The sequence below is a fragment of the Theropithecus gelada genome, chromosome 7a (assembly GCF_003255815.1).
Source record: "Theropithecus gelada isolate Dixy chromosome 7a, Tgel_1.0, whole genome shotgun sequence".
NCBI lineage: Eukaryota > Metazoa > Chordata > Mammalia > Primates > Cercopithecidae > Theropithecus > Theropithecus gelada.
Genome location: NC_037674.1, coordinates 54,108,957 through 54,135,006, shown reverse-complemented (window position 1 = coordinate 54,135,006; position 26,050 = coordinate 54,108,957). Strand labels below are relative to the sequence as shown.

Here is a 26,050-nt window from a genome sequence, read left to right as displayed (position 1 = left end):
ACCCCTCACATTTGCAGGTGATGAAGATGCGGCTGAGAGAACGGTTTGTTAGGTCAAACAGCACACAGAGGCAGAATTAAGGTTTTTGAACCCAGGTGTACCTGACTTTCTGGTCTGGGCGTGGACTTTAGCAAAATGCAACAGTTAGAGGCTCTGAAGAGGCAGATCAGCAGGGTCCACCAGGCTGGCATCCCGGGATATGGGGCAAGGCTTGGAGAGGGCTGAGGAGTGATTGGACAGGGCTCAGTAGCCCTTGACTCACGCCACTACCTGAGGGCTCGGGGCTCCCGCATGGCCAGTGGCAGAGGCGTTTACCCCAGGAGGTCTTGGCCTCTGCCATACATAAGATCTTCTCTCTGGCACCCTCCCCTGCCCCGCCTGCATTTCCTGCAGGCTGCCATGTATCCCGTTTGGGTCTGGATATGTCCTTGTCATCCCCACTTCTGGTGCTCCACAGGAGGAGGAATGGGCTTTCCTGTCCCAGCCCCCAGATCTTTACCTCTTTCTGCCAACCTCAGAGTCTGCATGCAACCTAAGAGTGTCAAAGAGGAGGAACAAGCTCATCTTGTTCATCTGTCTGCCTCAGGGAAGGACCGGTGACAGGACAATGGGCGAGGTGGGTCTGGCCAGCAGGTGGCAGAGCAGCCCACGTGTCCTGGCCAGCCCTCATCCCTTCCCACCATCATTGTGGAACCACCACCTTTGCCCCAAGGAAAGGAGGTCTCACGGGACCAAAGGGTCCAGACCACCCATTCAAGCTTCGTTTGCAAATTTGGAAAAAAAGAGGAAGAAGGAAAACGTGCATTTATGGAGCACCAGCCATAGGTCAAAGCTTCTTCATATACACCCTTTCTCTTGATTCTCATGTCCACCCTGAGAACTGAGTCCTCATCTTTCCCCTGAAACCGATTCAGTGGTTTAGTGGCTTGCCCATGTCTTGCATACTAAGTAGTAAACCTCTGTTCCCACCCACCACACACGGAGTAAGCTTCTGACTCTTAAAGGCAGGGTGGCACCCCCGACAATGTCCTAAGTGTGAGCTGTGGCATCAGGTACACCTAAATTCAAATCCTGACCCTGCACTTTCTCGATGTGTGATCTTGGGTACATGACTGAAACTCTCTGAGTTGCAGCTGCCCCATCTGTGCAATGGAGCTCTCCAAACCCATGCTGTGAAGACTAAATGAGACACCTCATTTGTGAGGGAGAGTGAGCAAAGACTGTTGTTATTTCCCGAGACTGGGAGACTGGAGAGCAGGGCTGATGGTTTTCAGGCTCCTCCAGACTTTCGAGAGGGTCGTTCTCTTTAGTGCTTTGACCTTCTGTCTGGTTGGGTCTGTCCCCAGCCGGTTCACAGGAGGGCAGGGAAAGCCAGACACCCTGAAGGAGATCTGGAGTTCTGGAGATCTGACAGTTCCACTGTCCAACCTTGGGAGGCAAATTCCAGCTGGGATAAAAGAAGGAACAGAGTGTCTAGGACTTCCGTCTTTCCTCCAGTTATTTCCTCTCATCTTCTTTGCTGCATCCCTAAACTTTGATCTTCCTTCAAGGCTGAGTCAGACCTCCTCCTCTAGGCGGTCTCCCAGCCTACCCCAGCCTACCCCAGCCTACCCCAGCCTACCCTTGCCTGCCAGCCTCAAGGCCCAGTATCCAAGGCATTTTCAGCACCAGAAGGGCTGCGAGCTCTGCCCAGGGCAGGACAAGGGTCCCCTGGGGAAAACCTCAGGCTGGCGTGATCCAAGCTGTGGTCTCCCCCCACCCCGCAGAGGAGGCACTGTGGACGACTCAGGCCGATGGGCGAGTGCGCCTACGCATAGACCCCAGCTGCCCACAGCTTCCCTACACTGTGCATCAGATGTTCTATGAGGCCCTGGACAAGTACGGGGACTTCAGCGCTCTGGGTTTCAAGTGCCAGGACAAGTGGGAGCACATCTCCTACTCCCAATACTACCTGCTCGCCCGCAGAGCCGCCAAGGGCTTCCTGAAGGTAAGGGGGCCCTTCATGGCAAGGCCTTGCCCCTCCCCAGATGTGCCTGCCAGCTCTGGGCCTCACAGGCCTCCTCTCCAACTGCCCACTGGGCAAGGCTCTTAGGAACAATAACTGTAAAAGCCATCACTGTGCGTGGAGCTGATACTCCATGCTGGGCCGCGTACTGAGCTTTTATTTGCTGAGCCCCTACCATGTGCCAAGCACTTGATACTCACTTTTCATTTGTGATCACATTCAGGGCAGGCTGGAAGTCCAGTGTACTGGGCTGAGGGACCGGACAGACTCCTTGGGAAGGCCTTGGGAGGGGCAGTGAGGGCTGTTCAGTGACCAACCCCTTCTTCTCCAAGGGGATTCTCTGACCGAGGGGACCCTGGGAGGGTGGAGCCTGCAGGGTCCCCTGCAGTCTCGGTGGGGGCTCTGAGAGGGGCATGAGGGTCCCAGTCCCTGCCTGGCTGACCTGGCCTGTCTGCCTTTGGCCTGGAGCTCGGCCTGGAGCGGGCCCACAGTGTGGCCATCCTCGGCTTCAACTCCCCGGAGTGGTTCTTCTCGGCAGTGGGCACAGTATTTGCAGGGTGAGTGGCGGGGGCAGGGACGGGGTCTCCAGTGGGTTGGCGGTGGGTAGAGGGTAGGGGAGGGTCCTTATCTCTTTTTAGTAGCCCCCACCCATTCCCCACCATCATGCCTCCTCCCTGGGGCCTTCTGGTGGACCTGCATCTGGCGCCCTCTCTGCAGGGGCAGAGGTGTTGAGGTGCCTTGGGAGCCCCTCCTGCCAGGCTGTGGGAGCTCTCTGGGTCTGGGGGCTACAGACGTGGGGGTGGGGGAAGGGGGTGGCCCCTCTGCACCTCCCCTAAGGTGAATCTTCCTGGGTCTCCTACAGTGGCATCGTCACCGGCATCTACACCACCAGCTCCCCCGAGGCCTGCCAGTACATCGCTTATGACTGCTGCGCCAATGTCATCGTGGTCGACACGCAGAAGCAGCTGGAAAAGATCCTGAAGGTTTGGGGAAGGGGCAGTGGGCACGCGGTCAGAGGCTGGGTATCTCCATGCGCCTTCACTTCAACTCACACGGGACCTTCCTGCCCTCCATCCAGAGTGTCCTCATCCTCAACAGCAACCCTCTAACTCACACACAGCAAGCAAGGCAGGGCAACAGCTATTTATCCATTTGACAGGCAAGGAAATGGAGGCTCAAGGGACATGCCCCAGAAGTGGTGATAAAGCCTTGTCCAGCCACTGCCTCCCATGGCTTTCTCTTTGGGACAGGATCTCCCCTAAGGGAGAGCAAGAGCTGTGGGGGCCGGGGTCCTCTGGCAGTGGAAGGGTTATGTGCAGGCGAGTGGCTTAGGGCTCTGACATCTTGAGCACTCGAGTCTAGATGAGAAACGGGGTGATGGGGGTGGCGAGGGCTGCCACAGGGTGAGGGTTGAGCCAAGTCAGAGACAGTGAGGGCAGAGCAGGAGCTCAGAGTGCCTCTAGAGCCAGCAGGGTCTTTTCCGGAGTGTTGATGATGTCTCCTGATCTAAGGCCCACCCCTAACTGGCTCTGTCCCCTCATGCACCATACTGGGGTGTGGTAGTCTGGGGACACCTCTGTGTCTCAGCTGAACCCAACAGGCTTTGAGGCTTTCAAGGGCTCCCTGCATCCCAAAGGAGGCCCCAGAGACTGACTTGTTGGCTTGCCTCTGATTCTGGAGATGTCACCTGGGCCACAGCTTCCATCTGTACCTGAGGGTGGGACAAATGGTCTCCAATGGGATCTGGATCCCCAGAGGTGCCAGAGCAGATGCCTACCCTCATTTCTAATGGAGAAGTTTCCCGAAGCCTGAAAGAGAAAAGCAAGCGGGGCCAGTGGTTCCCAGCAGGGCAGTGCCAGAATCCTTGGGGGAGACCCAGGCTGCAGCCCAGACCCTTGAGGCAGAACCTCTTGGAGGGCTTTGTGACTTTGAAAATAGCCAAATCAGAGTGACTTTGAAAATAGCCTCAGCTGAGGCTGTGGGCAGCCCAGGCCAAGAATTTCTGGCTCACAGCAAAATAAAATGAAGCCCCAGAAGACCTCAGAGCTGCCCTGGCTGGACGAACAAAGGCCTCTGAGCAGGGTTTAAACCCAGAGGTGGTGTAGAGAAGCAGGTGAACACACACACTTGGGCTGGACCTGCCAGAGCTCAAATGCAGTGTGGCCTAGGGGAGGATGGTGACAGGCGCAGAGGTCAACTGGAAGGGCTGGTGTAAAGGTAACTCTTAGACCAGCGTCTGGCTCTTGGTGGGCACCTGCGTTCATTTGCCAAGGCTGCTGGAACGGGGTGGCTTCTGGGGTTGGCTGGCCATCTTTGTGCTCCTTGGCTTGTAGACACATCACCCAGGCCTCTGCCTTCATCCTCACCTGGCATTCTCCCAGTGTCTTCACGTTGTCGTCCTTCTGTCTCTGTCTCTGTGTCCCAATTTCCCATTTCTATCAGGACACCAGGAATATTAGATTCGAGCCCACCTTAATGACTTTGTTTTAATTTCATTATCTCCATAAAGACCCTGTCTCCAAATAAGGTCACACTTAGAGGTACCAGGGGTGAGGACTTTGGGATATCTCTTTGTGGGGATGGGGACACAATTCAAGCCATGGCAGCACCATATAAGTGCTTTTAAATCATTATGTTGTCATAGTCTTCACTTGTAAGACAAGAAAGAAAGGGGTTCTGTCTAAGACTTAGGGAGCTTTCCTGGAGGGACTGGAAAAGGCATTCCATCCAACACCTACCCTCTGTCCATTTCACACATGAAGAAACAGACCCAGAGTGGAAAAGGAGAGTCCCAGGTGGCAGCACCACAGCCCACAGTAGCAGTGGATAGAAACTGTTCATGGCACACTGGCTCCACTGAGTGCCCTGCAGACATTGCAGCAGCCCGAGAGATGGGTCTTCTCACTCATTTTACAGGCAAGGAAACCAAGGGCCAGAGCAGTGAAGTATGGCTTCCATCCCTAGCAGGTGGCAGTTGAGTGACTCTGTGCTGCAGCTTCTTAAGAGGACGCCATAAGAACCATTTGTGAGAGAAATCAAGGGGACCACATCTCTCCACAAAGCATCATTTATGGAGAACTTATAAAGTGCCAGAGCCTGCTCTGAATACCCTAAATCAGCAACTGAGGCAGAGCGAGCCCCTCCTCTTCCAGCGAGGACAAGAAGGAAATATATAGCTGTGGCCAGCTCCTTACAGCCCTTGGAGGCCAGAGGCACTGTGAGACAAGGCTGAGGGAGGCCCCCACTCCCATTAATGTCTGGGCTGGGAATGTCAGCAACCTTAGGGTTTCAACCCTCAGCCTATGGCAGCAGGGCTGGCTTCAAAGGGGTGTGGCCCATGCTTCACCTCACACAAAGTCCGAGTTTACGAAATTCTCTTTCTTTTCCTTCCTTCTTCTCTTCTCTTCTCTTCTCCTCTCCTCTCCTCTCCTTTCCTCTCTTTTCTCTTCTTTTCTTTTCTTTTCTTTTTCTTTTTTCTTTTCTTTTCTTTTCTTTCTGGCAGAGTCTCACTGTGCCACCCAGGCTAAAGTGAAGTAGCTCAATCATAGCTCACTGCAGCCTCGATATCCTGGGCTCAAGTGATCCTCTCACCTCAGCCTCCCAAGTAGCTGGAACCACAGGCATGGGGCTCTACACCTGGCTAATTTTGTGTAGAGATGAGGTCTTGCTCTGTTGCCCAGGCTGGTCTCAAACACCTGGCTTCAAGCAATCCTCTGTCTCAGCCTCCCAAAGTGCTGGGCTTACAGGCATGAACCACCTCACCCAGCCTTGAAACTCTTAATAAGGTTTGAACAAGGGGTCCCACGTTTGCATTTTGCACCTGGCCAGTTCTGCCTTCGGGTTCCAGACCCCTCCAGGGGTTTGCTCTAATCCATGTGGGTGTACCCAGTTTTATCCCATTTTAGGATTATTTTGAAACCCCTTTTTTAAATGGGCACTTGGGCCTACTTGTGTTTTACTCAGAAGGATGTATCAAATGGGCCCACTTCATGAATGAGGGGCTTGTCTTGCCTCCGTGGGGGATCCTTTTCTGTCTCAGCTCCTTTTGACCCTGTGTTTTCAGGATCTCGCATTCTGAACATCTCCATCCTGTCTGACTTGAATCAATACTTGAGATTGGTTTGGATTATGCCACCTAAGATGAATTGCTCAGAGAGAATGAGAAGCGCCTTCTCCTTTGGCTCCCAGCAGGGATGCTCTGGTCGCTGGCCCTTCCAGGCACCTTGGCCTTGCTGTGACTCAATTTCTTCAGGTTTGGCGGCTTCATAGAGCCCCGTGACTTGGAGGCAAAGGGGTCATTGGACTAGTTCCTGAGCTCCACTCCTCACAGCCCCACCCAAGCACTGATCCAGCCTCTCCCAGGACAGGCTTAAGATTTGCTTGAGGGCCAGGCTGGCAGATGCCTGAGCTACCTGTACCACTTGTACCCAGTAGTCATCCCTTCTCAGCCTCACCTGAGGGAGTCACACTGGCCCCACCATTCCCTCTCTTATCAGAATCCAGGGTAGGAAGGGTGGAAGACATTAAAAAGCCTCCCCACCCAGTAGGTTTTGCCAGGCCCCTCAGGGAGGCCAACCCCCTTGTGTAAGTTGTTGGTCTAATCCAAATACCATCTCCCATCCCCATTTTGCAGTTGAAGAAACTGAGGTCCAGAGTTAGGAAATGACCACCCCAGGTCAATATTTAAAAGAAAGCTTGGTTTTTTAAATGTTTGAGACAAAGTCTCACTTTGTCACCAAGGCTGGAGTGCAGTAGCATGATCATGGCTCACTGCAGCCTCGACCTCCTGGACTCAAGCAATCCTCCCACCTCAGCCTCCTGAGTAGCTGGGACAACAGGTGCCTGCAGCACCATTCCTGGCTAACTTTTGTACTTTTTCTTTAGAGAGACAGGGTCTCACTATGTTGCCCAGGCTGGTCTCAAATTTCTGGCTCAAGCAATCCAAAATCCTGGAATTACAGGCATGAGACACCATGCTTGGTAATATGGTTAGGCTTTGTGTCTCCACCCAAATCTCATCTTGAGTTGTAATCTCCAGATATTTAGGGAGCGACCTGGTGGGAAGTGATTGGATTATGGGGGTGGTTCCCCCGTACTGTTCTCATGATAGTGAGTGGATTCTCATGAGGTCTGATGACTTTATAAATGGTAGTTTTTCCTGCACTAATACACACTCGCTGTCTTTCTCCTGCCGCCATGTAAGACATGCTCGCTTCCCCTTCTGCCATGATTGTAAGTTTTCTGAGGCTTCCCCAGCCATGCAGAACTGTGAGCCAATTAAACCTCTTTTCTTTGTAAATTACCCAGCCTTGGCCAGTATCTTTATAGCAGTGTGAGAACATACTAATACACCTGGCATAAAATAAAATTTGTATTATGAAAGTTTTCAAACAAAAAAGTAGAGAGAATCCCCATATATCTATCATCAGATCCAATCATTGTCAATGTGTTTTCATCACACTTGCTTCTTCAATTCACCTTTTTGCTGAAGTGTGTGAAGGAAAATCTCTGATATCATGTCACTTCATTATCTGAATACTTTAATATGCATCTCTAAAAAATATGAAATAAGCTCTTTCTCAAATAAGCTCTGTAACTTTATCACACCTAGCACAAGTAACATAATTCTATCATATCATCTAATACCCATATGATGTCTTTTTTCTAATTTTTTGTTGTATTAGACACATATGACATAAAAACATACCATCTTAACCATTTTTAAGTGTCCAGTGGTAAGTGCATTCAGACTGTTGTACAATCTCCACCACCATTCATCTCCAGAACTCTTGTCATCTTACAAAACTGAAATGTTGTACTCATTAAACAACTCCCTATTCCCTCCTGGCAACCATCATTCTACTTTCTGTCTCTATACCCACGATGTCATCGCATCATTGGTTTATTTGAATCAGGATCTAAACCAGGCCCACGTGTTGCATGTGGTGGTGTCTCTTAAGTGTCTTCTAATTTAGAACAAAGCTCTACCCTTGACCAGTGTGGTCCCCAAATTAGCATCATCTGGGAACTTAGAAATGCAAATTCTCAGGCTTCACCCCAGTCTTACTGAATCATAAACTTAGTGTGTTGGGCCCAGCATTCACATTTAACAAGCCCTCTGGCAATTCTGACGCACATTCAGGTGTGAGAACTTCTGCCATAGACCCTGCAGTAACTAGGCGAGTCATCTTGTACAGGGTCTCATGTTCTGTGGTTGTCTGACTGCTTGCTTTTGCTATCAATTAACTTGTCCCTCTAACTTCTGTATTTCCTGTTAGATCTAAAGGCTTGATGCATTTCAGATTGGACTTTTTTGGCAAGAACACCCCATAGGTGGTACCATGTCCTTCATAGAGCACCTATGCTCAAGAGGCACATGATGATAGGCAGTACCACTTTCAGTGATGTTGGGCTTCAGGTCATGACCACCTTCTCTTCTTCCACTGTGAAATTCCCCATCAACCTTTCTCCTAATGGTTTTAGCATCCCTTGATGATGTTTGCCTGAATTAATTATTTTATTAGGAGTAGCAAAATATTGATTTTCTAATTCATTGGCTGGAATTCTCCAAAGAAAGTACTTTCCCTCATTACCTGGGGCTCTTTGGTACTTGAGACACTCTGTTTGTACAGAGTAGGTGTGATAGAATAATGATCAATTTTGGTGAATGTTCCATGCATATTTGAAAGAATGTGTACTCTGCAGTTGTTGGCTAGAAGGTTCTACAAATGTTAATTAAATCAAGTTGGTTGATAGTGTTTTAATTTTGTCTTCCGTGTCTCTGTTGATTTTCTGTCTTCTTGCTCTATCAAATACTAAGAAAGGGAATGTGGAAATCTCCAATTATTATTGTAGACTTATCTATTTTTCCTTCCAGTTATATTAGGTTTTCTTTATGTATTTTGGAGCTCTGTTATTAGGCATATACATGTTTAGATTATTATGTTTTCTTGATAAATTAACCCTTTATCATTAAGAAATGTCCCTCCTTATCCCTGGTAATAATTCTTGTTCCAAAACTACTGTGCCTCAAATTAATGTAGGCACTCCAGGTTTCTGATAATTAATGTTTGCATGTATATATTTTTGTATTCTTTTAATTTTAACCTATCTGTGTCTTTATATTTAAAGTGAGTTTCTCATAGACAGCACATAGTTGAGTCTTGCCTTTTATCCAATCTGACAAAATTATGTATAAATCCACCATTTGGCTATTTTTTTATTTGTCCCATCTATTCTTTGTCCCTTTTCTTTTCTTTCCTGACTTTTTTGCATTTTTTATCTTGTTTTGCTTTGGTATTCCATTTGATCTCCACTGGCTTATTAGTTATCCTTTATTACTATATCAGTGTTTGCTCTGATTTTACAATGTGCATCTTTAACTTATCACAGTGTACTCTCAAATATACCAGTTCCCATGAAATGTGGAACCGTACAACAGTATACTTCCACTTCCCCTCCCATCCTTTCAGCTGTTGTCATCCATTTTACTTCTATAGAGGTTATAAACCCCACAAACATTGTTATTACTCTTGCTTTCAACAGTTGAGTATCTTTCTTTCTTTTTTCTTTTTTTTTTTAAGACAGGGTCTCACTCTGTCACCCAGACTGGAGTGCAATGGTGCAATCATGGCTCACTGCAGCCTCAACCTCCTGGGATCAAGCAATCCTCCCACCTCAGCCTCCCAAGTAGCTGGGACTACGGCCATGTGAAGCTGCAGCGAGCCGTGATTGCAACACTACACTCCAGCCTGGGTGACAGAGTTAGACCCTGTCTTAAAAACAAAAAAAAAAAAGAAAAAGAAAAAGAAATAATGAAAGACACTCAACTGTTGAAATCAAGAGTAATACCAATGTATTGTGGGGTTTATAACCTCTATAGAAGTAAAATGGATGACAACAGCTGAATTTTTGTATTTTTTGTAGAGACAGAGTCTTGCTATGTTACCCAGGCTGGTCTCAAATTCCTGGGCTCAAGCAATTTGCCTACCTCGGCCTCCCAAAGTACTAATATTACAGGCATGAGCCACTGCACCCAGCCCAGATGGGTATCTTTCAGAGAAATTTTTAAAGAAGGAAATAATATGTTTCATATTTACCCACATTTCTTGCCATTTCTGATACTCTGTCTTCCTTTATGTAGATCCAAGCTTTTATCTGATATCATCTTTTCAGCCTTAAGAACTTTTCTTTAATATTTCTTATAGTACAGGTCTGATGGCAGTACATTCTCTCAGCTTGTCTTTGTCTGAAAAGGTGCTTGTTTTTCTGCTCATTTTTTAAAAGTCATTTTATCTGATTTAGATTTATGGGTTCACAGGGCTTTTTTTTTTTTTTTTTTTCTTTCAGCACTTTAAAGATTTCATTTCAATGTTTTCCATTTGCATCTGGTTTTTTTTTGAGACGGAGTCTTGCTCTATCACTCAGGCTGGAGTGCGGTGGCATGATCTCGGTTCACTGCAACCTCCGCCTCTCGGGTTCACACCATTCTCCTGCCTCATCCTCCCCAGTAGCTGGGACTACAGGCGCCCACCACCACGCCTAGCTAATTTTTTGTATTTTTTAGTAGAGATGGGGTTTCACCGTGTTAGCCAGGATGGTCTCGATCTCCTGACCTCATGATTGCCTGCCTTGGCCTCCCAAAGTGCTGGGATTACAGGCGTGAGCCACTGCACCCAGCCCATTTACATCATTTCTAACAAGAAGTCTGTGATATCTTATTTTCGTTCCTCTCCACATAGTGTTTTGTTTTTCTGGCTGCTTTTAAGATTTTTTTCCTTTTTCGCTGATTTTCAGCAATTTGGTTATGTTGTATCTTAAGGTGGTATTCTTTGTGTTTATTCTGCTCAGGAGTCATTGGGCTTCTGAAATTGGTGGATTTACAGTTTTAATCCACCAATTTAAATTTGAAAATTTCTCAGACTGTTTTTCAATTAAAACAATTTTCTGGGACTCCAATTACATGTATGTTTGATTTCTTGATATTGTCCCACAGGCAATTTTTTTCCTTTTTTTGCCTCTCTGAACTTTATTTTGAGACTATGTTTAAGGCTTTTTAGGCCAGGCCTTTAGATAGCCTTTACTTTAATGCCAATTTAGCCCCATCACTAAGACGTGACCCTTCTGGGTCTCTGCTTAATGACTGATGGGGTCCCTCCATGCTGGTGGGAGAAAACGAGCAATTCCTACATCAGCCGCTGTTTGACTTCCAGCCCTGGTCATTGGTCTTCCTCCAGCTTCACGGAGTTTCACCCTACACATGTGCAGATGGAGAGCCAATCAAAGACCCTAAAATAATTTCTAGAACTCTTTCTCTATATAGTTCTCTCCTCTCTGGTATTCTGTCTCACAAATTCTAGCCACCTCAGCTTTCCTGAGTTCTGATCTTGGTCACCTCAACCCAGTAAGACAACTGGGTTCTGTATTCTCCTCTCTCTCTCCCTCTCTCTCTCTGTCTCTCCCCATCTCTGTCTCTCCCATAGCCCAAAAATTGCCCCTGGGCAGAAAGCTGGGGCACACTTAGAGGCTCACCTCATCTGTTTCCCTCTCTCAGGGATATCAGTCCTGAGCTGTCTGTAGTCCAGTATCTGAAATAAATTGCTTTCTCTCCAAACAAGATGGCCAATGTGCACACGGTATGGGCACTGGGACCCTGGGTGCCAGCTGGGGCCAGCTGGGGCCTGCTGGACCCACCCAACTATTCTATTTGTCCAGTTTCCTAGTATTTACAGTGCAATGATGGATGTTACTCCCTTGTGATCAGAATCAGAAGTCTCAGGAATATATATTTTAGCAAAAAATCATGAGTTCACACTGATATTTCTGTTATTTCTATAACATTTCCAATATTATATTGTGAAGTTTTAGCTTCTTCTTAAAATTTTATTCTTGTATATCTTTTATTTTACCTTAAAATCTTAGTTCCTAGTAGGATTAACATAATCCTGTAGTATACATCAAATAATTTTGAAATAGTAGTATCAATATTATTACCAACAATAAGGCCGGGCACAGAAGCTCATTCCTATAATCCCAGCACTTTGGGAGGCCAAGGCAGAAGGATCTCTTGAACCCAGGAGTTCAAGATCAGCCTGGGCAACATAGTGAGACCCTGTCTCTACAAAAAAAAATGTAATTATCCAGATGTGGTGGTATGAACATGTAGTTCCAGCTACTCAGGAGGCGGAGGCAGGATCATGGGAGCCCAGGGGTTTGAGGCTGCAGTGGGCCATGATCATGCCACAGAGTGAGAACCTGTCTCCAAAACAAAACCAACAAAACGAAACTCCAGAAACCAATAAGACTATTGCATATAATTTGAAATTCCTTTTTGCCTTTAGAGTAAGTGCCACTAAAAAAGAGGAATCAAAGTACACTATTATAAAATTCCTTGATCTTGATGTAATTCTGTGTGTGTGTGGTTATGTTACTAACTTAGTATGTGGTCTAATTCATTTCTTTCTTTTTTTCTGCTGGTTCCTTGATCTTGGGCTAATTCATTTATTTCAGCGTGTTTTCAAGTTTTAGGAACTCATTTTTTCCCTTTCTAAAAATTTTTTAGTGATCCCCCCCCCCACACACACAAAGATACGGCCTCACTATATTTCCCAGGCTGGTCTCAAACTCCTGGCCTCAAGCAATCCTTCTGCCGCCTCAGCCTCCCAAGTAACTGGGATCACAGGCATATGAGCCACCACACCTGGCTTCCTTTTACATATAACTTTATTTTTCAAATGGTTGAGACATTTACATGATTCCAAAGTCAAAATCATGTGAGATAACACTCAAAGAATTTTTGCTTCCATCCCTTTCTTCTTACCTTTATTCCCTCTCTGCCTATACATAGTGAATTCAATCAGGTTTTGGTTTAACCTTCCAGAGTTTCTTTTTTTGTTTGTTTGTTTTGAGACAGAGTCTCTCTCTGGAGTGCCGAGGCGCGATCTCTGCTCACTGCAACCTCTGCCTCCCGGGCTCAAGCGAGTCTCGTGCCTCAGTCTCCCGAGTAGCTGGGATTACAGGCATGCGCCACCACACCTGGCTAATTTTTGTATTTTCAGTAGAGACGGGGTTTCACCATGTTGACCAGGCTGGTCTCGAACTCCTGACCTCAAATGACCCTCCCGCCCTCAAATGACCCTCCCGCATTGGCCTCCCAAAGTGCCAGGATTACAGGCATGAGCCACCGCACCCGGCCTCTTTTTGTAAATATAAGTAAATACATGTTTGCATATATATATTTACATTGCACCCCTTTCTTACACAAATATAGTATACTATATGCAGATTGTAAACATTCCTTTTTTCACTTAATAATATATCCTAGAAACCACTCACTCTCTGCACGTAGAATTCTTTCCCTCTCTCCTCTGTGCTCTGCTCCTCTCCCTCTCTCTCCTACAGTCACATAGCACTACTCCATTGTGTGGCTGGGTCATGGTTTGTTCAACCGAGCCCCAGCTCGTTTGGTGGTTTTCCTCCAATGAGGAGCCATCCCCAACCCCCTGGCTATCCCCACCTTTACTGCTCCCAAGTTCTTAGGTGGGAAACTACGGGTGAAGGGTGGCAGTTGTCCTGCTGGGGTCAAAGGTCAGAGACGGGGCACCCAGAGACATTTGCTAAGCAGGCTCACACAGGGAGATGGGGTACTTTTTAGAAGGTGACATTTCTCTTGCTGAAACCTGCTCTATTTTTCCTGTCAATGCAGGTCTGGAAACAGTTGCCACATCTAAAGGCAGTCGTGATATATAAAGAACCTCCTCCACACAAGATGGCCAATGTGTACACGGTATGGGCAGTGGGGCCCTGGGCACCAGGTGGGGTCTGTTGGGCCCACCCAGCTGACCTAGCCTGCCTGTTCCCTGCATCTGGCTACAGATGGAGGAATTCATGGAGCTGGGGAATGAAGTGCCCGAGGAAGCCCTGGACGCCATCATTGACACCCAGCAGCCCAACCAGTGCTGTGTGCTAGTCTACACTTCCGGCACCACTGGGAACCCCAAGGGCGTGATGCTGAGTCAAGACAATGTAGGACAGACGCCTGGTGTGGGGGTGGGCAAGGGGGTTATGGGTGAATCTGGGCCATGGCTCTGCCCCAGTAGCCCCTGGGAAAGCTCCTTGGGCCCCTCTGCTCTAGGAGCTGGGATAGGTAGAACAGCCCATCAGTCTGCGGCCCAGACTGAGCCCAGCAAGGGGGAGGGGAGGCCTGTCCTAGGGTTTTCAGAGCCTGCAAAGATGCCACAGGGGGCACCACACTGGGGCTGGCCCTCAGGGTGGCCACAGTTGTGAGCACCACCAGGGCTGGCTTGTGGACGCTGCTGGGATCCATCTACTTGTCCTCCAGATCACGTGGACAGCAAGGTACGGCAGCCAGGCCGGTGACATCCGGCCGGCAGAAGTCCAGCAGGAGGTGGTAGTCAGCTACCTGCCCCTCAGCCACATTGCTGCCCAGATCTACGACCTGTGGACAGGCATCCAGTGGGGGGCCCAGGTCTGCTTTGCCGAACCCGACGCCCTGAAGGTCAGTCTGCCTTTACTGTGAGTCCATCCCAGCCCGTGTGCCAGGCCACGTCCACGTGTGTCCGTGGGCCCTGAGTGTGCATTTGTGTGTGTGCCGTTCCTGTGCATGTATCAGTCAGAATTCTGTCAGCTGCAATGGGCACAGCCTGACTCAAATGACCAAACAAGAAGGTAAACTGGGCCGGACGTGGTGGCTCATGCCTGTCATCCCAGCACTTTGGGAGGCCGAGGTGGGCAGATCACAAGGTCAGGAGATCGAGACCATCCTGGCTAACACGGTGAAACCCTGTCTCTACTAAAAATACAAAAAATTAGCTGGGCGTGGTGGTGCGCGCCTGTAGTCCCAGCTACTTGGGCGGCTGAGGCAGGAGAATGGGGTGAACCCAGGAAGCGGAGCTTGCAGTGAGCGGAGATCGTGCCACTGCGCTGCAGCCTGGGCGACAGAGCGGGAACCTGATGCCATTACATAAAGTGGAGTGAGAGTGGTTCATGGGACTTGTAACACGATCAAGGACGGGTGTCCTCAGAGTATCACCAGATGGCTACAGCCCTTCCCTGAATCCCAGCCTCACAGGATATACCTGTTCTTGGGACCCTTATTTTAACTGTGAGGAAAACGTTCCCAGAAACCCCCCAGCCAGTTTCCCTCCACCAGCATCTCAGTGTCCCAAAGTGTCACCTGTCTATTCTCAAACCAAATGCTGCCAAGGGGAATGGGATTCTTGTGTCTGAGTTAGACTCATGGAGAGTCGCCACGCTCAGGGCTGGGATGAGACTGAGGTCCTTCTGAAGCACTGGCTGCCTGACGGCTGCCTGACCACTGCCTGCCACCAGGGTTCTGTGAGCAAAAAGCCAGGCGACAACCATTGAGGAAACAGTATGTGCCATACCTTGTGTGCAGGTGTGTGCGGGTGCCCGTTGAGCATGTGTGTGCTGCCGGCATGCCTGGCTGGTGAGAGGGGGCCCCTGGGCCCCAGCTGCCCCGGACCCAACAGGGCTGCCTCTTCTGGTGTCAACAGGGGAGCCTGGTGAACACGCTGCGGGAGGTGGAGCCCACATCGCACATGGGGGTGCCCCGGGTGTGGGAGAAGATCATGGAGCGCATCCAGGAGGTGGCGGCTCAGTCTGGCTTCATCCGGCGCAAGATGCTGCTGTGGGCCATGTCGGTGACCTTGGAGCAGAACCTCACCTGCCCTGGCAGGTACAGAGGGCCCACGGGTGGGAGGCCTGGGGAGGCAGTGCACTGGGTCATAACCCAAAACACAGTGAGGGTCTGATAGGACATGCCTGTCCCGGCTCCAGTGGCCCGGCAGCTCTGGAGACCCCATGCAGATGCCCCATCAATGACTGGGCTTGAGCTCCTATGCGTTTCCCAGGGCCTGCTGGGGAGAGTCACTCCACCTTTGGATTCTGACTGGGAGGACTAACTTGCTTTCTCTGAAGTGAAATTCACCTCCCTTGGAGCAGCTCCTGGCACAGTCTCCTGAGGTCTTCTGTCCTCAGTAGGTGGCCGGAGAAGGGGCCACAGTGATGAGGACTTAGCCTTTCCAGCCTTTTCAGCATCCCAAGTAACCCCTCAAATGTCTCACCCTTTCTGTCTTTCTATAGCTTTTAAAATTCCCACATAGTTCTATGGAGGGTCAGTGACATAAATCTGGCTTGGTTTCAATTTAGAAGTAGTTTCCATTCCCCATGTGTCTGTGAAACGGTATGTTTCATGAGATGCGTGTACATATCTGAGCATCCACAGTTTCATCTGCACAGACATGAAACATGAACATGCATGAACAAAGCAATTGTGGGCTTCACTGGGGTCCGACGTTTGTACATGTGTATACACGAATACATACTTCAAGTCTCTGTGCATGTGTATTTTGTGTGCAAAATGGCATGTATCTTTGTTGTTGCCTGTACACCTGTACACAGCTGAATCTGTTTGGCTTCCTGGTTCAAGACACATTTGCACACAACCATGTGCCTACATACCTACATCTGCATGCATGTTCATGGGCAGGTTCAATATTCAAACCAACCAAGTGGAACAGACAACCGGAATGGCCGAGCCAGGGTGTTCTCACTGAATACCACCCTTTTAGTGTGTGTGTGTGTGTGTGTGTGTGTTTGTGTGTGTGTGATTTTTTCCATGAACCATTCTCCCTGTCCCACCAGCGACCTGAAGCCCTTCACAACCAGACTGGCAGATTACCTGGTGCTAGCCAAGGTCCGCCAGGCACTGGGCTTTGCCAAGTGTCAGAAGAACTTCTATGGAGCAGCCCCCATGACAGCAGAGACACAGCACTTCTTCCTGGGCCTCAACATCCGCTTGTATGCGGGCTACGGCCTCAGTGAGACCTCAGGCCCCCACTTCATGTCCAGCCCCTGCAACTACCGGCTGTACAGGTGAGGCTCAAGGCTGCCGCACACATGCACACCCATGCGCCCTTGCTGGTACTCCTTTGTGTCTGCCTGCTGAGTGCCCTGGGGACCACCTTCTCTTTGCAAGCCAGTTGGGTCCCAGAGACCTGGCCACTGGGCTATGGAGCCCCTGAGAGCCAACATTGCCCTCTTGGGCCAAGTCCCTAGCTTATCCTCCTCAGTCTAGTGGGAGTGGCCTCGGCCACTTTTTTGTGTGAGTCTGTGGTTGAAAACAGCCTGCACAGCCCAGGTGCCCCCTGAGCAGGGGTCTACCTCTGGAGCAGTTTTCCTCTGGCCCCTCCCTCTCATGGCGTGGGGTGTGCTCCAGCATGTTCTAGGAGAGTGGATGGCCCAGGAGCCAGCTAAGGTAGGAGTTGGGGGGACCAGGCCAGCCTCCTAATGGGCGGTGAGGGCAGTCAGTTCTGGGGAGTGATTTGCAGGATCGTCAGTTATGATTAAATATCTCCTCTCCCTGCCAGCCTATCACAGTGCTCCAAGTTCTACCATTACCATTTCATTTGTTCCTTCCTTCCTTCATTCCCTAAAACTCTTACATTGGCTCTATCTTTCAGCTGTAAGTCCCCTGTTAAAATACAAAAGCCCTGTGAGGGGATACCTTCTAGCCATCAGTGAAGACTGAGCTGTTGGGACCCCGGCTCCCCAGTGGGGGCTTGAAGGAGACAGCTCCCTCTGACCAGTCTCCCGGCCCCTCCCTCGACAGCTCAGGCAAATTGGTGCCCGGCTGTCGGGTGAAGCTGGTGAACCAGGACACAGAGGGCATTGGCGAGATCTGCCTGTGGGGCCGCACCATCTTCATGGGCTACCTGAACATGGAGGACAAGACGTGTGAGGCCATTGATGAGGAAGGCTGGCTGCACACGGGCGACGCTGGCCGACTGGATGCCGATGGCTTCCTCTACATCACTGGGCGCCTCAAAGGTGAGCACCCCAGGCCAGGCGCGGTGGCTCATGCCTGTAATCCCAGCACTTCGGGAGGCTGAGGCAGGCAGATTGCCTGAGCTCAGGAGTTCAAGAGCACTCTGGGCAGCACAGCGAAACCCCATCTTTACTAAAAACACACACAAAATTAGCTGGGCGTGGTGGCATGCACCTATAATCCCAGCTATTCAGGAGGCTGAGGCACGAGAATTGCTTGAACCCGGGAGGCAGAGGTTGCAGTGAGCTGAGATCGCCTCACTGCACACCAGCCTGGGAGACAGAGTTAGACTCTGTCTCCAAAAGCAAAACCAAAACAAACAAACAAAAAAAGGCAAGCGCCCTGGACAGCTGCAGTGGGGTGGGGGCAGGAATTCCACTGCCACCACTGTTTATACCAGCTGCTGGTCTTGAGCCTTTATTAAGTGTCACGCACCTTTAGTGACATCATTTTATTTACTCCACTCTCCTATGGGGCACGTACTATTAACCTTAACTTGTTAATGAGGACATCCAGAGAGGTTAAGTAACTTGCCCAATGTCACCCAGCTAGTAAATGGTGGAGTTGGAAATCAGACCCCTAGAGAAACAAGGCAATTCTTTCCAGAAGATTCAAGAGCATACATATTATGTATTTTTATATGCAACACAGATGTGATGGGGAATAGCATGCAAATTGGATATAAAATTTAAAAGAAGACAAACTTCCCACAGAGACAGGTATAGTTGGGGATGCCTCTGTGGAAGGATGTTCTGCCTGCTTCACCCAAGTTGGTGTCATGCCCGCAGCACCCACGTGGGAATCCCGCACCAGGGCTTCATGGGGGAAACTGAAGCTGAGTGAGTGGGGAAACAACTTTGTGGACGTCATGCAGGCAGTGTGCGACCGTGCCCAGGCCCCAGCTGATGGCCATGGAGGCTCGGTAACCCCAGGGAGGGACAAAAGTTCGCGGTGGCGTTTGGGCCCTGGGATGTGCAGGCTGGTGAGCCCTGGCAGGTACCCTCCAGTGAGACCCCAGGAGTGACAGGTGGCTGCTTGGCTGTGCCATGGGCGCCGCCTAGTGTGCCTCTTTGTAACGGCAGATGAGGGGGACCCACATCCCTGCACGGGGGAGGATAGTAGCCAGAAAACCAAATTCAACCAGAGCCGGCCCTCCTTTCAGAACTAGTATAGTGAGAGGTAAGGGTCCAAATAGTTTTTCTCCAAATACATATCCAACTGACATGGCATCCTTTCCCCATTGCCTTGCAGTGATACCTTTGTCCTTTATGAAGTGACTGTCTATGAGAGGTCTATGTGTGGACTCTACTCTGTTCCCTTAGTCTATTTGCCTATCCGTGCACCAATACCCAGTGTCTTAATTTCTATAGCTTTATGACAGGGCTAGATATCTGGCTCAGCCCTACAACCTTGGTTGTCTTCTTCAAGATGACCTTGGCTATTCTTGGCCATTTTCATTCCCATATGAATTTTAGAATTATTATATGTTTCCTCAAAAACTGGGTGGAATTTTGATTTTGATTTCATTGAATCTATAGAGCAATTTGGTGAGGAAAATACATCTTTATAGTATTGTCTCTTCCAATTCACAAATATGATAAATCTCTCCATTTACTTGTCTTTTTAAAAATTTCTTCTTCTTCTTCTTCTTCTTCTTCTTCTTCTTATTATTATTATTATTTTTGAGATGGAGTCTCGCTCTGTCGCCCAGGCAGGAGTGCAGTGATGCGATCTCGGCTCACTGCAAGCTCCACCTCCCGGGTTCACGCCATTCTCCTGCCTCAGCCTCCCGATTATTTAGGTCTTTTTAAGTTTCTCTCAATAATGTGTTATTTATTTATTTATTTATTTATTTATTTATTTATTTTTGAGACAGGGTCTCGCTTTGTTGCCCAGGCTGGAGTGCACTGGCATGATCTCAGATCACTGCAACTTCTACCTCCTGGGCTCAAGTGATCCTCTGGTCCAGCTTCACCCTCCCAAGTAGCTGGGACCACAAGTGCGACCCACCACACCTGGCTAACTTTTTATTTTTGTAGAGAGGGGGTTTTGCCATGTTGCCCAGGCTGGTCTTGAGTTCCTGAGCTCAAGCCATCCTCCTGTCTCAGCTTCCTAAAGTGCTGGGATTATAGGTGTGAGTCACTGCATCCATCCTATGTTTTCTAGCGTAGAGATTTTTGCACATCTTTCCTTATATTTACTTCTAAGAATTTTTATGGTATTTTAAATGATATCACTTAAAAGTTTTTTTCAGCTCAGATGTTGCTGCAAAAAAATTTTTTGTCTTCTATTTGTTTGCTGCTGATATATAGAAATACAACTGCTTTTTGCGTATTGGCTTTGTATCAAATCACCTTTTGTGGATCATTTGATCAGACCACATATTCAATCCAGTAGTGTGTATATTCTTTTGAATTTTCTATGGACACAACGATATCATCTGCAAATGACAGATGAATTTTTTTCTTGCCGTATTGCACAGGTTAGGACCTCCAGGACAGTGTTGAATGGAAGTGGTGATAGTGGTCATCCTTGTTTTGTTCCTGATTTCAGGGGAGAAGCATTCACTATCTTATCATTAGTATGTTTGGCTGGGCACAGTGGCTTACACCTGCAGTCCCAGTACTTTGGGAGGCTGAGGCAGGAGGATTGCTTGAGCTCAGGAATTCGAGACCAGCCTGGGAAACATAGTGAGATCCTGTCTCTATTTATTTAAAAAAAATTATTAAATCTTAAAAAAAGTATGTTTGCTGTAAAAATTTTTAGATGTTCTTTATCAGATTAAAGATGTTCCTTTCTAGGCTTGGTTTGCTAAGGGTTTTTAAAAATCATTTACTAATGGTAAAAGATGCTGGTGAGAATGCAGAGGGCGGTGGTGAGGAGAAGAGGGCAGGAATGAGGTAGCAATGATGAGGCATATGTGAGGGAGGCTGGGTTTTTGTCTTCCCACATTTCCAGAGTCTGTCTTTTCCTCTTCACCTGACTTCTGCTGTCCTAGACAAATCCTGATCATCTAGACACTTGCCATGGCTTCCTCTCTAGCCAGCCTGCCCCCTGAATAACCACTCTTCACCCCAGCTACCAGAGTATCCTAAAACTTTGATCTCACACCAGTCAGTGATTCCCACCTACCTGCCCACAATCCAGCTCCTGAGCCAGCACTGGAAGCCTCTGAGATCTGCCGGGCTACTCTCCAGCCTCTGCCTCACTTGCTACCTGCAGTTCCCTTAAGGCCTGTGAGCTTCTGCTTCTGTCCTGCCCTCTGCCTGCCAACCCCATTCATGTTCACCATGCAGCTGGGCCTGATGCTTCCCTGCCCTGGCCCTGCAGCCCCTGTGCCTCCCTCTGTCTCGCTGCCCCCCTGCACTGTGGGCTCCTTGCAGCCATGGACAGCCTTGTTCTATTCTGTGCCTGATGTCAGCACGAGACCTGTGCACAGAATGTGGCCAACTAATCTTTGTTGAATTAGATAGAAATGAGGGACAGGAGTACAGTCTCACTAAAATTAGTCAATGTGCATTCGTTAAATTTGTTTTATTTAATTTATTGCCATCTAGCCTAGAAGTAAGCCATCATTACTATCAGAGAACAGCAGGCTAGGGCACTGAGTGCCTGGCAGTCTGTTGGACAGAAGGAAAGAAGGGGAGAGGACCTTCCAGGGAGAAAGGCGCAAGCAAGGGGAGAGGCATCCTAGCAGGGCAGGTGAGAGCATGGGCTCTGGAACTGGACTGGATTTAAAATCTTAGCTCTGCCACTTACTAGCATGTGAGCTTGGACAAGTTACTGAACGTCTCTGTGCCTCAGTTTCCTCATCTGCAAAACAAGAGTGTCTGCTTCATTATAGGTTGTGACAATTAAATGAATTACTGTATGTGAAGTGCTTAGCATGGTGGTGAGTGCTGTGTGAGTGACAGGGATGGTCACTTTGCTTAAGCAAAGGCAGGGAAGGGAAATGACACGGGCTATTTGGGGGCAGGAACTGGGGCTGGCAGAAGGGGACATGGATGAGATGCCTGAGCAGGCTGAGTCTTGGATGACAAGCTGAGGAGAGGGAACCCTGGATGAGCATTTGTCGTTGGGGTGCTGCCAGCAGCCCCCCCAGCAGGTGTGAGTTGCTTTGGAGGGCCTGCCACTGCTTCTTGGCTCCCAGAGAGGGGGCGTCTCCAGCTGTGCTGCCTGCTGTGCTGAGGTTTCCGGGCTGTGGCTAAGGCTTGGGTTGTGGTTCAACTGGGGCACCTGGACTACATTCTGTGCCGGGGGCCTGGCCTTGCCTCCCCAGAATTAATCATCACAGCTGGTGGGGAGAATGTGCCCCCTGTGCCCATCGAGGAGGCCGTGAAGATGGAGCTACCCATCATTAGCAACGCCATGCTGATTGGGGACCAGAGGAAGTTCCTGTCCATGCTGCTCACCTTGAAGGTGTGTCTGGGGGGCTCCGGCTCAGAAGGAGCAGCCAGTGAGGGGGTCTGTGGGTCTGGCTGGCAGCCACATTCAGCACAGGGGACATCCAGATCTCATGGCTTCATTTTGGAATGACTCAAGTCCATGCTGCCTGCACTGTTGGAGCAACTGTGGCATGCAGAAATTCCTTCTGTCCCACATAAGCCACCGTGATGATCCTTTACATGTTACTGGCACTTTCCCGTTTACAAAGTGCTGCTGCCCTCCCTCGTTGCTCTCTGCAGGTACTTGAGCCCCAGGGTGGTAGACAGGCAGGAGTTATGGTCCCTGCTTTACAGACAATAACGTCACTGACCGAGCCCTTCTAATTATCAGATCACTGCTCCTTCCACAATAACACGAGGCTCAACACAGTAGCAGCTACTCATTCTAGAACCGTCTCTTTGAAACAGAGCTCACATGATTCACACCCTTGCCGACAGCAGTAAGACCTCCTCTAGGACCAGGGCTTACGTCTTGTGGGGTAAGGCTTGGTCCTCATCTGATCTCTGGCTTTTCAGTGCACTCTGGACCCAGACACCTCTGACCCGACTGATAATCTGACTGAACAAGCTGTGGAGTTCTGCCAGAGGGTGGGCAGCAGAGCCACCACAGTGTCTGAGATCGTAGGGAAGGATGAGGCCGTGTACCAGGCCATCGAAGAGGGGATCCGGAGAGTCAACATGAATGCCGCAGCCCGGCCCTACCACATCCAGAAGTGGGCCATTCTCGAGAGAGACTTCTCCATTTCCGGTGGAGAGTTGGGTAGGTTTTTTTCTTTTCACCGTTGCAACGGCTGTGTGGGAAGGCAGAGGCCATGGCAGTGCCTAGGAGGTGCCCGTTATGAAGCAGCCATGGCAAGGAGAAGGTCATGGCAGGAATCTGGGTGACACCCATCTACTTCCTGTTGGAGGACACTGACGGCTCCATGCATGGGCTTGTGGTTATGGGGAACCTGTTGAATGTATAAGATATGTGCTAGAACTTTCTTTTTTTTCTTGAGATGGAGTCTCGCTCTGTCACCTAGGCTGGAGTGCAATGGCATGACCTCGGCTCACTGCAACCTCCACCTCGTGGGTTCAAGTAATTCTCCTGCCTCAGCCTCCTGAGTAGCTGGGATTATAGGCATGGGCCACCATGCCCGGCTAATTCTGTATTTTTAGTAGAGACGTGGTTTTTCCGTGTTGGTCAGGCTGGTCTCGAACTCCCCACCTCAGGTGATCTGCCGGCCTCGGCCTCCCAAAGTGCTGGGATTACAGGCATAAGCCACTGCGCCCAACTGATATGTGCTAGAACTTTCTAATCTGAACATGACATTTAACTTGGCCTTGACTATGGGACTATTTTCCCCTAAAATCACAATGGAACTACCAGGCCAACACCAAGGCCCTGTTAGTGTTCAGGCTGGAGTCACGTGGTTCTAGGGGTGAGACTACTGTGATCTTCTGGAAAGTCAGCTTGTGTGATAAAGGGATAAGGCTGTTCCGGAGCACTGCCTACAGAACCAGGAGAGGGCTCTGGTGCAGCCTCAGCTGAAGTCACTCTTGGCTGTAGCCAAGAGATGTTCATGGGGTGTTCATGGAACAGGGGAGGTAGAAATGGTTATGCCAGTGTGATTCCCTCAAATTCATTAAGGCTGAACCCAGATGCAATTGTCTACAGCAATGCTGAGCTGCAATTAAAGACCTTGAGCTTATCTGGCTGTCTGCTGCCAGCACACTGAATGCAAGGTCAGACAAAGAAGATGTCCTCGCTAAGTAGTTAATACAATGATTTTAACACAGAAAGTTTCCAGTTACACAGTCAAGAGTGAGGTAGGCACTTTAAGCTACCCAGGACCTCAAATCAGAGCTCTTTCAACCTTGTTTTTGAGGTGGTAAATCAAGTTCAAGAAAAGGAATTAGGGGAAGACCTCTCACAAAGACCACGGCAGAGGCTCCCCATAACCTGGACGTCCCCTGGGCCCGTCACAACCATCAAAGCATAATGTTGTATGAACATTCACAAAAATGCAGAGGTGATGTGTACTAGTTATCTAATACATTGCTGTGTAACAAATGACCCCAAAAATGTAGCAGCCTAAAGCAATAAACATTTATTATCCACATTTCTGTAGCTCAGGAATCCAGGAACAGCTTAGCTGAGAGGTTCTGGCTTGGCTCTCATGGGATTACAGTCACTATGAGCCAGGTGCAGTCACTTGCAGCTGAGGGTCCACCTCCGTGCTCACTTACGTGGCTGTTGGCAGGCCTCAGCTCCTTGCTGGCTGCTGGCCAGAAACCTGTGTGTGGGCAGTGGGCCTCTCATGGCTTCCTGTGTGTCCTCACAACATGGCAGCCGGCTTGCCCAGGAAGAGTGGTCCAAGAGAAAGCCCAAGACAGAAACTTAGTCTATTTTTTTAATTGCTTCAACAATTTATTCATTCAAGAGACGGAACAAATAAATCCATTTCAGAGAAAATGGACTGAGGATCAAAACTGGGTGCAGGTCAAGGATAAGGCAGATGTAGCTTATACCACCTTCCTATGTACATAAAAGAAACTGCAGTCTTTTATAACCTATTCTTAGAAACAACATACCAACCCTTCATCTATACTCCACTGCCCACAACCAGCGGTGTAACACAGGAGACTACACACAAGCCATGTGAATACCAGGAGCCATCACTGTCTTGGAGGCTGGCCACTGACTGTCCTGATTATCTGGCTTAATTCCTGAGTTATATATAGGACTCACTGAGTGTGAGTCTTTACCACACACATTCTCAGAATTCTCAGAGAATTTCTCACTCATTTCTTCTCATTTCCCTTTTAGGTCCCACGATGAAACTGAAACGGCTCACAGTTTTGGACAAGTACAAAGATATCATTGACTCCTTTTACCAAGAGCAAAAAATGTAGTCAGGGCCCATGCTTGCAGTTTCTACAGAATAGAGGGCAGGCGTTCCGAGCCTCTTCCTGAGCCCCAGGTCTCTTCAGTCTGGACACAGGCATTTCTGGCAAGTCTGTTAGATCTCCAGGTCAGGGCACAGCACTGGCTCCACATTTACCAGGTCTTACGCCAACAATAGCTGACAATTCCGACAAGCTTCACGTGTGGGTAGTTTTAATTCAGTTTAAGTATTGCTTTTTGTTCAGGTGACAAATGAGGTCAACTCTCCTTCCAGAACGAAAGGGCTGATAATTTTTGGCCTTAGTTCCAGGTAGATTAAAAAGCTGCTAGCTCACATACAGGACAGCCAGCAGCAGGCTGTGGAGGGGGTGGGAGGGAGATGGCTGATACTGCTCGTGTGCGCTGCAGGAAAAGCAATCAGTTACAACTTACCTAGTGACCTGACTTACTCTGGAATCGCGGAGGACATCGCCGACCTGTTATTCCATTACCAGGCACTCCTCTGCCACACACATGCCAACTGACTTGATGCTTAATAAAACTGCTGCTGCCGATTTGATTCTATTTAATGTATAATTTGAATATTAAACCTTTTAACAGAACTGTCAACAAGGACCTGATTTTTTTGTCAATTGAGCAGGTGGGACCAGTGCAGACAGTAGTGGGTATTTAACTCACAGGACTGTGCACAGCAGGCGTGCGAGTAACCATTAGTGCCCTGGAATAAACAAAGGTGCAGGATGGCATCAAGTGGAGCATTCTCATAAAAACAGCCAACTCTACTTTAGCCTGTCGCCACCAGACCACCCCACTTCCACTCTAAATATGGGAAGCAGCCATTCTCA

General features: G+C 49.0%; 1 protein-coding gene across 3 annotated transcripts in view; it reads left to right on the top strand.

Moving 5' to 3' along the window:
* ACSBG1 (acyl-CoA synthetase bubblegum family member 1) overlaps positions 1 to 25,814 on the top strand; it is a 66,879-nt gene extending 41,065 nt beyond the window's left edge. For 2 of the 3 annotated variants that reach the window (XM_025389560.1, XM_025389559.1), the window contains 12 exons: positions 1,767 to 1,987; positions 2,474 to 2,562; positions 2,868 to 2,988; positions 13,710 to 13,790; positions 13,880 to 14,029; positions 14,346 to 14,522; positions 15,541 to 15,722; positions 16,691 to 16,921; positions 17,658 to 17,875; positions 22,153 to 22,292; positions 22,835 to 23,078; positions 25,128 to 25,814. In XM_025389560.1, coding sequence (XP_025245345.1) covers positions 1,767 to 1,987; positions 2,474 to 2,562; positions 2,868 to 2,988; positions 13,710 to 13,790; positions 13,880 to 14,029; positions 14,346 to 14,522; positions 15,541 to 15,722; positions 16,691 to 16,921; positions 17,658 to 17,875; positions 22,153 to 22,292; positions 22,835 to 23,078; positions 25,128 to 25,213 — 1,940 coding nt within the window. In that variant the 3' untranslated portion in view covers positions 25,214 to 25,814. The remainder of the gene's footprint in view (positions 1 to 1,766; positions 1,988 to 2,473; positions 2,563 to 2,867; positions 2,989 to 13,709; positions 13,791 to 13,879; positions 14,030 to 14,345; positions 14,523 to 15,540; positions 15,723 to 16,690; positions 16,922 to 17,657; positions 17,876 to 22,152; positions 22,293 to 22,834; positions 23,079 to 25,127) is intronic. The other variant, XM_025389561.1, reaches the window with a different exon arrangement.
* Positions 25,815 to 26,050: the final 236 nt, after the last annotated feature.